The 12,228-nt window shown below is 33.2% G+C and overlaps 1 protein-coding gene across 1 annotated transcript; it reads left to right on the top strand.

The window, feature by feature from the left end:
- The first annotated feature begins 8,229 nt into the window (after nt 1-8,229).
- Nucleotides 8,230-11,861, top strand: LOC120267175 (glutamate receptor 2.8-like). The gene is made up of 4 exons (XM_039274874.1): nt 8,230-8,479; nt 9,299-10,861; nt 10,962-11,371; nt 11,460-11,861. Exons 1-4 carry the CDS (start codon nt 8,230-8,232, stop codon nt 11,859-11,861), a joined length of 2,625 nt encoding a protein of 874 aa, XP_039130808.1.
- Nucleotides 11,862-12,228: the final 367 nt, after the last annotated feature.

Below are 12,228 nucleotides of genomic sequence, written 5' to 3'. Positions count from 1 at the left end.
TATTTCAAAAGTTATTTAAAGATGTATTTTGCTAGAATTCTTGTATTTGGGAAAATTGGGAAAATTATTTGAGAAGTTGGTATTTATATACTTTATATACACTGTATTTAAGTATTTGAAATTATTAAGCCACTACCGACCAACTGAATGTCTTTGTAGGCTGCGAGCGAGGGACCCTAGATTGCTCGATCGAGTATAGAGCTAGTCGGGGGTTGAGTCCGGGACTGCAGTGGGTCCCTCTTTCTTTCTTTCTTGTTATTGGTGTCATGATCTTGTAGCGGTTGTACCCGCAAATTAGAGTGATTATATTTATTGTATTTATGTATTTGAACATGTACTTGGTGAAAAATTGTAAATTGTGATTTGTAGGTCTGATTTTGTTTAAAACAGGGTGTCAATTTCCAGTTAAAAGGGAATTTTACAATTAAATCTTTAAAAAAATATATAATTGTTTTATTTATAATAATATTAAATTACATAAATTTTATCTTATGATGACCAAGACGAGGCCTCTCAATTTCTTGAGTTGCCACAATTCATGATTTTTTTAACAAATTATATTTTAAATTTTTATTTATTTATTTATTATTATTATTATTTTATTCCCAAAGTTATATTGCTAAATATCTTAATTATTTTTTTAAAAAAATATACAATTTATCTTTTTTAATTAATTTGTGATAATGACATTAATTTTATCTAAGCAGTAACCATTAGATAACCCAACGATATGACATAAAAGTGCAAGGAGGAGAATAAGGGCTCAAATCCTTCTACAGGCAATATTGTTTGTTCATGTACCTATTCAGGGTTTCAACCCTCCAAGGTTGCAGGGAAAAATTATTCAAGCATTAGACCATGGCCTAAAGGTGGGCATGAACCAATTAATTGAGCCGACTCGGCGATTTCGGGTCGGCTTTTGATAAACCCAGAACAGGCCCATCCCATGTTAGTCAGAACCCGCCAGTTCCCAAGTAGGCTTGCCAGGTTTTATTATTTTTAAATAAAATTGTACTTTAAAATATTAAAACTAGTATGAAATGTAAAAAAAACATTGGGTTAGTTGTGAGCCTATGACTGCTTTTATAGGAGGTTATCATTAGGGCTGGTAACGGGGCGGGGTGGGAACGCGGAGGGGATTATCTCCCCGGGGGGGAGTTATCTCCCCATATACCTATAAGTTTTGATTGTTTTAAAAAAAATCTAATACTAATACACACTAACACACATGATTAACATAAAAACCATTCAAAATAAAGCTCAACAAACCAACAAAACAAAATTTACAAAAATAAAATACTCCAAATGTGTATGAAGCAAAACGAAATTTAATGAGATAATGTACAAAAAGGCAAAACTGTAAATAATTTAAATTAAAAATTTATATATATTATTTTTAACCGGGGACGGGGATTCCGCAGGGCGGGGATAACAATCCCCGCCCCTGCCCCGTTTAACAAACGGGGACAGGTTGGCCCCCCGTCCCCGCCCCCACGGGGGGAATGAACCGGGGAATCCCCGTCCTCGTCGAGTCGGGTCGGGTCCCCACGGGGATCGGGGATTCCCCGTCCCATTACCAGCCTTAGTTATCATGTTGCTTTTTATAGATTAGCCAATGTGGGACTAAAATTGATATGTTTCCTAAATGACACCAACTTGTCATCCACATCATCATCCACATCATTTTTTTTTATATAAACTTCAAATTTAAACTTTAAAAATCTTTAAACTCTTAAAAAAAAAAAATTTAAAAATAAAACTATATCTAAAATCTTAAACCCAAATACTACAAAATCTATACCTAAAAATCTAAAAACTTAAACCTTAAATAATAAATACTAAATAGTATATCGTAAACCCTAAACCCTGAAACCTAAATCAAAAGTCTTAAGCCCTAAACCCTAAATGCTATGCCCTAAACCCTAAACAGTAAACCACAAACCCTTACGTGGGTTTGTTGTGGTTTACACTTTAGGATTTAGGGAGAGAGTTTTCAGTTTATCATTTATGATTAAATGTTTAAATTTAATATTTAGATGATAAAGAAAATTTTATTATTTAACAAAAAGAGATAAAAAAAAAATAATGACGTGGATGCTGGCATGGATGCCAACTTGGTATCCATGTCATTTGAGAAACCTATTCGGTAAAAATATCATTATTTAAAAAATAATTTATTTTTTATATCTTTTAGTAAAAGAATACTATCATTAATAATTTGTAATTTAGTTTGTTAAGGTAGTGTTGTTATTAAAGCATTAGGGTCATGAGTTCAAACCTTCACAACTACATTGTTGAATGTTATTTTCCCAAAAAGCAAATATAGTTTTAAAAAATTAATTATTAATTTATTTTGTTAAATACAAGTTATTCTTAAATATGAAAATGATAAATCTAGAAAATTTTTAAAATATTAATAGTTTTTAATGAATATTGTTATCCTAATTTAGATTTCTTTCTTTAAAATATATCTTGTTAGTGAAGATAAATAAAAAAAATTATAAATTACATTAGAACAAAAACTTGATTATTAATTTAATAAAATTTTAAGTTAATTATTTATTTATCAAGATTTTAGTGAGTATTATGATTTTGGGCCCGTTTGGTAGACATGATAAAGGCCATAGGATATGATAGACTATCATATCCTATAATTTTCTTTTGTTTGGTGTGCCAATAGGACATGATAATATTATCCTATTGACCCAATTTATCCTACCGGGAACTTGATATTAAATCTTGTGGGGGAGGGGGGAGTCAGGATAGAAACATGTAGGATATGATAAAATTTTAAACTTACTTTTTTACCTTATTTATGGTTTATTAAACTCATCTAGGGTTTAATTATATGCCTTCTTTCCATCTTTTGATGCTTGGAACAAAAAGCTTATCAACAATTAAATATGACGCTAATTTCACTAAGTAGGGTTTTTTCGCATCCGAAGTGGTTGAAGAGTTTCTCCGTCGATCTTGTCCTTGAACAGGTTATTTTTTATCTAAATATCGTTTGTTATCATGTCTTAGTTTTTCTAATTGGATGATTTTTTTTTAATTGATTTTGATGTGATGTATTTAATTTGCTATATGTATGGATTTTTGGTTATTTTTTTCTAGTAAATAGGTATGAAGTATAATTTTTACAAGTGATATTATGATCTATATATTTGTGGGCATTATAAGTTTTTTTAATAATTTAATAGAAACTCGTAAAGATACCGATAAGTAAATCATTAAAGAAAAAAAATTAAAAAAAAGTCTATTTTGAAAAATAATATATAATCATATTATAAAGGGTAATTTTGTCTATTTACATATCATTCATATCATATCATGTCATTATCTGGTCCTTTTCAAACGTAAAATAAGATATGAGCTTATCATGCCCATATCCTTTAGTACTCCTATCCAGTCCTCATATCATATCCGTCCATATCCTATATGTAATACCCTGAACCTTTGGATAATTACTGGAAAAATATATTTAGGGTATTACTACAGTTGCAGTAAGATTTTTGTAGAGTAATTTTGGTGAGAAACCCAAGTGGAAAGAACAAGGACTTAAATGTAAAAGTTTTTAAAAGATTTTGGGTTAAAGAGTAATAGAAAAAGGATTGATATAAAATGTTTCTGAAAACCAAGGACTGAAAGGTAAGATGGAGGGATCTTTTTGAAATGTTGTGTTATAATCCAGGGACCATTGGATAATTTGAAAGGACTTTTGAGAATACTATTTCATAATTCAGGGACCATTGGTGAGTTTTTCAGGGACTGTTTTGTAAGAAATTATATTTTGAGGGACTAAAAGTGAATTTCGGCTGAAAAACTTAAGTTGGAGAAAAACTACTAGATTTTTGATGGTTCATCTTCTTCATCTTTGTGCTACTGATCCCGAGAGAAAGAAAGAAAAAGAGTGAGAGGTTTGGAGAGAAATTTGAGGAGATAAAAAGCTTGAGTACTTTTGAGAGGAGAATGGATGAAGTATTCTTGGTAAGTATTTTGGTAATTTATTTATTGGATGAATGTTTGTGTGTATTTTGGTTTGAATTTTCATGTTTTGTTTTGAAAAGAGAAAGTTTGGTGATGAAAAAAATGATGAGATTGTTGTTAGTAATGATTGAATCTTGAAGTTATTTGGAAGAATCTTGTATTTGAGTTGAAATTAGCTTGTAATGGAGGATGAGATTTTTCGAGTTATTCTTGTAGCAATTCGTTTGTAGCACCGAGATTAAGGTTTGGTTTAGTTAATTAAGTTGATGATTATGATGATTAAAGGTGTTAATGATGATGGTTGGATTGGAATTGGTTGGGTTTAGCCAAAATTGATTTGGTTGAGTTGAATTGAATTGATTGAGTTGAGTTTGATTTGGTTTAACCAAGTTCATTTAATTGAATTGGAATTGGGTTTTGGATGAGAATTGAAGTGGTTGGGTTTAATTGAATTGATCCGGTGCAGGGTTTGATCAAATCAAGTTGAGTGTGGTTGGACTTGAATGGTTTGGTTGAATTAAATTGGTTGAAGTTGATTTGGGTTTGGTTTTAGATGTTGGGCTAAAGGTTTGGGCTGAACCAATTGGAAGAGAATTGGGTTCGGTTGAACCAAGCTGGTTCAACAGAATTTGTATAAGAATTAAGTTGGTTCAAGGCTAGTGGGTTTAATTAAACCTGGTTCAGTGAATTTGAGCTTGGTTCAGTGGAATTGAGGTTGGTTCAGGTTGGTTTAGAATGGTCTAGCCCAAATTGAGTTGGCTTAAGTGCAATTGGAGACCAGTTTGATTATGCAAGATCAGGTTTGAACCGATTGGAGTGAGTGGGCCAATAGAGAGTCTACTATTGTTCCTTGTTTTTCTTTTTATTTAAATGTGGTATTTATTTTTATTATATTATTCTGTTAGGTGTTGTTCAGGCTTGGGAGGGAGTTCCGGGCCTAGCAAGGAACTCAAGGACACCAGGTGAGTTGGTAGTGGCTATTATTTTAAATAATTGATTAATTATTATTATTTTGAAATAATTGTTTAATGGCTAGTATTTTGGAAATAAATGTTTAAGTATTTCATTTTATCATGTTTAATTTCGTATAAGGTCGAAATATACTTATATTTATTTTCCTACGATGTGCCATGATAACCGTATTGATACATCAGTTTTGTATAATTATACGTATTTGTGAATAGTGAAAATATATGTATACGTGATTTAATTATTCAATTAATGTATTTATTTTTGGATGGGTACATATGCTGCTTTGATTTGGAATGATTTGTTAAATCATGTGCCCGTATTAAAATGTTTTTACCGACAATATTTGTGGAATTGGTTTTCATTCCCGGTATAGGGAATGGTATCATGGATCTTCTTGGTATTATGTATGGTTATACTTTTTGGCATTGGGCTTTGTGGAAAATAATGTTTATTTCAGTGATGTGAATACTTGTCCCGGAAAAAGGATCCCGTGTTATGATTTATACAGATGGTATTATTGCTATATTTACTTGATGGTTTGGGACGCGGTGGCGGGCTAAGGCCCGACTATCTGCGATGAGTGGGTCCCCACGGGCCGGGTCTTTAGAGGTGGCGTGGTGGACACGAGTATTGATTTCTACGAGGCCGGTTCGAGTGGGAGGCGGAGGCCACGATCGGATATTCATCGGGTAGCCGGGGGTCGCGGCCGGTGAACCGATGGGTCAGCGTTAGGGACATGAGTTCCTGGACGGCTCTGAACCTAGCCTGCCGCCAGCGAAGGTTTAGAGAGTTTTCTAGACCATGTTATCTTTGGGTGAGTGTTGGGTATTGCTTTATTTTTGAATTTGAAATTTATGTTATTTTTTTGAATTGTGATGAGGCGGGTCTCTCACAAAAATTTGTGTTTTCGAGAAAACCAAATTGATGTTGATCTATGTTGAATTTATGTTTCAAAAAGTTCTTTAAAAAAATGTATTTTTGCTAGAATTACGGTATTTTTGGAAAAGTTGGAAAAAAATTATTTGAGAAGTTGCTATTTATATACTTTATATATCATCGTATTTAAGTATTTGAAATTATTAAGCAACTACCGACCAATCCCCGAATGTCTTTGTAAAGCTGCAGGGAGGCGGGACCCTAGATTGCTCGATCGAGTATAGAGCTAGTCGGGGTTGAGTCCGAGGACTGCAGATGGGTCCCCCTTTTTCTTTATTTCTTGTCATTGGTGTTGTGATCTTGTAAGCGGTTGTACCCATCAAATTTGAGTTATGTATTCATGATATTTATGTATTTGAACCCGTAGTTGGAGTGAAGCTGTAAATTGTGATTTGTAGGTCTGATTTTGTTTAAAACAGGGTGTCAGTTTCCAGTTAAAAGGGAATTTTAACTGATGGGTGCCACATTTACCTCAGTAGAAGGGGTGGGTGTGACACTATATGTCCAAACGGGCCCTAAAAAATATAGCGATAAGTAAATCGCTATGTTTGATTGCTCTTTTTTTCTCTGAAAATTTTTTTTACGAGTCATTTTCGAGCTAAATAGGCTGTTTGTTTGCCAAAATTTTCCGTGAAATTTTTTTTCACAAACTCTATCACATGACCCTATTTTCTTTCAAATCAGTGGAAAATTTTTCATGTCTCCACCCTGGGAAAAGTTTTCCAGGGAAAACTTAAGAGGCTATGTAAAAAATAATGTGCGATTGAAATATTTAAAATAACATTTCTTTTAAAAATTTAAAAGAAAAGTTTTTCCTTTTCTTTTAATTTTTTTTTAAAGATAAATTATATAACTTGATAATATTTAAACAAATTTATCTAGATCAGTGAACATATCCCGCGGTATTTTGATGATAATATTCAATTCCACGTAGCGTTGTTTATAATTTTAATAATTTTAAAAAAAAATTCCATGGAAAATGTGACTTTTTCTAGGGAAAATTGATGCAATCAAACAACAAATGAGGCTTTTTCCATGGAAAATAAAAGCAATCAAACAACACAATCTGAATTTTCTATAGAAATTTTTTTATTTTCTAGCTAGAAAATAATGCCAATCAAATGACTATTTTTTTATTTTCCATGTAAAATTTTTTCCTGGAAAATTTTTCTTTTTCAGCCATTTTCCATGTTGGCATGTTGCCAATCAAACACAAAAAAAATCCAAAAGAAGTCTATTTTAAAAAAGAATATATAACTATATTGTAAATTGTAATTTTGTCTATTTGTATATTATTCATATCATATCCTGTACTTATCCAGTGCGCATCAAACATATGATAGGATATGAGCTAATCATGCTCATATCCTTTCCTACTCCTATCTAGTGCTCATATCATATCATATCTGTCTATATCCTATCATGTCCACTAAACAGCCCATATGTTTTTCTATTTGTTTTAAATAATATTAAAATACATATAAAAACAATGGATTATAATATTGAGCAACAAACAAAAATAGTGAGTAATAGCTACTATTGTATAATGGTTGCTAATAACAACTAAAGTAAATAACTTGACATTAAATATTGAATAATGTGATGTAGAGGGGTATGTATACCTAAAAAGAAAGTAGAAAATAATTTTATATTCTTTTTAGAATATATTTTTACTTTCTCAATTTTCTAAATTGGTTGTAAATTTGTTATTTGAGCCTCGGTTGTTGTTTTTGAGTCTTGTAGTTTTTATTATTATTTTTCTCTAATATATTATGATTTATCTATTTAAAAAAATATTTAGGACTATGTTTTCACTAAGACCAGCCTTGTTTTTATAGGATCAATTTTATTTAATTTTTGACTAATAGCCGACGAGTGCCCTTCATACAAAGAGGTGGAAGGGCTAGGTTGGCATGCAAGAATTCTCCTCATCTACCGCCGGAAGAGATGCAGAGGAAAGTGAGGCTGCATTTTAATGACGGATAACAAGTCTCTTGACTTGGCGGTGTGCTGATATATTTGCACGCAAAATATATAATTAAAAAAGTATATATATACTAAAAAGGAAAGAAACGAATTAAATTCTTACCAATTCAAAGTCAGCTAGAGGGCTAGGATGGATCATGGATGGAACTTTAATCCTCCAATTTGCATTAAAAAATAACACAAAGATCTATGTCTGTAACCAGACTTTTCAAACAGCTTAAAGAAAGAGCATATATATATATATATATATATATATATATATATATATATATTTATATGGAGACACTTGTCTATCATGACACTATATATACCAAACCTTGTTGATCAGAAAAACTCAAACACCCTAAAATGAATCAAAATTTTCAACTCATCTTCTTCATTACCATCTTCTTATGGAAATTATTTGGAAATGGCAAAGCAGAGGAGCTGTTCCCGGTCGGTGTCGTCCTTGACACGGCAACACTCGTTGGAAAAATGGGCACAACCAGCATTTCAATGGCAGTGGATGAGTTCTATAAAACTCATCAAAACTACAGCACAAGGCTTGTTATTTATACAAGAGACTCTAAGAATGATGTTGTAGAAGCTGCAAATGAAGGTACTCTTTTGATAAAATGAAGGTACTCTTTTAAATTAACTTTTTGCATTGCATGATATTGAAATTATAACTAATTTATTAACTACTCTTTTTGAATTAGATTATTTCATGATGTTATACTTCAACTTATTATTTATTTAACATTTATCATTTTCATGAGATGCATGGTTTCTGATTGAGAAGAGTTTTTTTCCTTTCTGTATGTAACTCAAAGATCTGATGAAACTTTCTAAATTTGACCATGCCAGCATGGAGTGGTTGCTTTGCTGACAATTTAATGCCATTATAAGAATAAAAAATATGCAACTTTCTCTTCCTTCACAAGTTTTCGTAGATGTTTAAATAAACATTGACATGAAAAATAGCTCATCTTTTATTTAGAATTATTAGATTAAGTTATTCAACGTGATGTTACCATCAATGCAATTTCATGGTGATTGGTTGTTAGACTCCGTCCACGCATGGAAACTCTGGTCATAGGACAACTTCTCAAAATAATATTTATATCAATATATATATATATATATATATATATATATATATATATATATATATATATATACTTTTCAAAAAATATATGTGGATCCCATAGGCATAAACAACAATGGATCTGAAACAGGTAGTACTATTTCAGTACTTCTTGCTAATGCACTTATAATTAACAACCACTTGGCTAATCAATGATTGTTTAAAATCAACAACAGTTAATTATGTATATATATATATATATTAATAGATATAATTAAAATCAATTAATCTTTTAGATTATAACAGTCATGCCTGCAGTTTTAATTTCTGAATATGTACGTATGCATGCAGTTATGGATCTGTTGAACAAAAAACAAGTGAAAGCAATCATAGGACCTCAGAAATCATCACAAGCAGTGTTCGTCTCCAACCTTGGAGACAAAGCTAAGGTTCCCATCATCTCATTCTCTACATCAAGTCCAGTACTCTCCTCCATCACCACTCCTTACTTCCTCCGATCAACGGTCAATGACTCGGCGCAGCTTGCCGCCGTCTCATCGATCACCAAACTCTTCGGTTGGAGACAAGTTGTCCCTGTATATGAAGACTCTGAGTATGGAAGAGATATTGTGCCATATCTAGTCGATGAATTGGAAAAGATCGACGCGAAAATCCCTTACCGGAGTGTTATCGCCTTATCGGTAACTGATGATCAGATCAAGAAGGAGCTCTACAAACTAATGACAATGCAAACCAGAGTGTTCTTGGTCCACATGTCAGCTCCAATGGCTTCACGTTTATTCATGAATGTAAAACAAGTGGGAATGATGAGCAAAGGCTATGCATGGATCATGACTGATGGAATAGCAAACATTGTGGACTCGTTTGATCCTCAAGTCATAGATTCAATGCAAGGTGCTCTTGGAGTGAAGCTCCATGTTCCAAGAACAAAGGAGCTCAACGAGTTCAGTTTTAGATGGAAGAGAAGGTATCAGAAGGAGTACCCATATGAAGAGCCAGCTGAGCTTAGTGTCTTTGGTTTATGGGCATATGATACAGTGTTTGCACTAGCAATGGCAGTAGAGAAAGCAAGTGGATCAAATGGAGAAGTCCTAAAATATATTCAAGAGGAGAAGTTCAATGGAATGAGTGGAGAGTTTCATTTTGTTGACCGCCAGTTGAAGTTATCCACTCTCCAAGTGGTGAACATAGTTGGAATCGGAGGGAGAGGTGTTGGGTTTTGGAAACCAGAGAATGGGCTTATTACAAGTACTAGCTCAAGCTCCAATAATAATGGTGGCCTGAATCCTGTGATATGGCCTGGTGAATCTACTGAAGTTCCAAAAGGTTGGGAGATTCCGGTGAGTGGCAAGAAGTTGAGAGTTGGAGTTCCAGTGAAGGATGGATTCTTTGAGTTTGTGAAGGTTGAGCACAATCCTGTCACCAATGGAAGCATTGTCACTGGTTTTTGCATTGATGTTTTTGATACTGTGATGCAGAGCTTGCCTTATGCTGTCTCTTATGAGTACATTCCCTTTGAAGATAGCAAAGGTGACAGTGCAGGCACGTACAATGAGCTTGCTTACCAAGTTTATCTACAGAAATTCGATGCTGTTGCCGGAGATATGGCGATCATTGCTAACCGATCACAGTTTGTGGACTTCACATTGCCTTATACTGAATCAGGAGTTGTGATGACTGTTCCTATCCAAGAAGATGAGAGAATGAATGCATGGATCTTCTTAAAGCCATTGGCTTTAGATCTTTGGTTAGGAAGTTTAGGCTTCTTCTTCCTTACTGCCTTAGTTGTTTGGCTTATCGAGCATCGAGACAATGAGAAGTTCAAGGGTTCTCCTTGCGAACAAGTCGGCATTGTCTTATACTTCACTTTCTCCACTCTAGTCTTTGCTCACAGTTACTGAAACACTAATAACTCCTCTGTTTATATATAGTTCATTTATATACTATGATTAACAAGAACTCAATTACTCAAGATTTTGTTTGATTGTTTCAGGGGAGAAGGTGGAGAGCAACTTCACAAGGTTTGTGATGATCATATGGTTGTTTGTAGTGTTGATACTGACGCAAAGCTACACGGCAAGCTTGACATCGATGCTAACCGTGCAGCAGCTACAACCAACAGTCACTGAAGTCGAACAGCTCATTAGAAACGGTGATTCAGTGGGGTATCACAAAGGATCATTTGTGAAGGAGATGCTAATAAATGAACTTCACTTTGATAAGTCCAAGCTTGTTGCTTTGGGAGGCTCTGATGACTATGTTGAAGCTCTATCTAAAGGAAGCAGAAACAATGGTGTCTCTGCTGTGTTCCATGAAATCCCATACATGAAGCTCTTCCTTGCTAAACATTGCAAGAGTTTCATGATGGTTGGACCAACATACAAGACTGCAGGATTTGGGTTTGTAAGTAAAAAACCAAAATCAATATATCACAACTTTCTAAAAATTAGAAATTAATCTTGCAATGAATAATGATCTTCTTGATCAACAGGTTTTCCCCAAGGGATCACCATTGGTTCCTGACGTATCACGAGCAATCCTAAACATATCACAAGGTAGTAAAATGGCAGGAATTGAGAAGAAATGGATTGGATATGAGAGCAAGTGTCAAGAACAAGAGAGTCCTTTGAATTCTCACCGTCTGGATTTCAGGAGCTTTGCAGGATTGTTTCTTATTACTGGTCTCACTTCCATTATTGCTTCTTTCATATATTTAGTTTGGCCTGCTGTTTTAATAAATTTTAATATTGTTAAAGCCTTGACGTCCAAATACTTCAAGAAAAGGGACAATACTTTTGAAGGAACGCCAGTTGATGATGGTTCAACTAGTCCTGTGAGCACTGAAGCAAATATGTCAGCTATTCAAAGTCCTGTTTCAGAACATCATACTTAGAGATCATTGAATTTTTTTTTTTTTTTCCTTTGTGTTATGCATATTCAGTGATTGTTGTAATTTTTGTTCGTTCACATAATAGCTTCAATTTCATATTATATATTAAAGTTTTTTTTTTAACAATCCTTAAATTTCATTTAAAATTAATGGATAAATTATTAAAAATATATCAATTGCGTTTAAATCCGTGTGAAATATAGTGAACAAGGTTCTCCGGTGTAAACTAAAAGCTTCTATACACATAGAGTGAGGATACGTGGTGCATTCAACACATTTGCATATGCGCTTAACTCATAGTGATTTGTTTATTTAATAAAAAAAAATTAAATGGCTACAGATGACCTTTAAAATGAGGATACGAGATAGA

Source organism: Dioscorea cayenensis, chromosome 8, assembly GCF_009730915.1.
Source record: "Dioscorea cayenensis subsp. rotundata cultivar TDr96_F1 chromosome 8, TDr96_F1_v2_PseudoChromosome.rev07_lg8_w22 25.fasta, whole genome shotgun sequence".
NCBI classification, from domain to species: Eukaryota; Viridiplantae; Streptophyta; class Magnoliopsida; order Dioscoreales; family Dioscoreaceae; genus Dioscorea; species Dioscorea cayenensis.
Note: the sequence above shows the minus strand (reverse complement) of the source record. Positions and strands in the feature narration are given on the sequence as shown.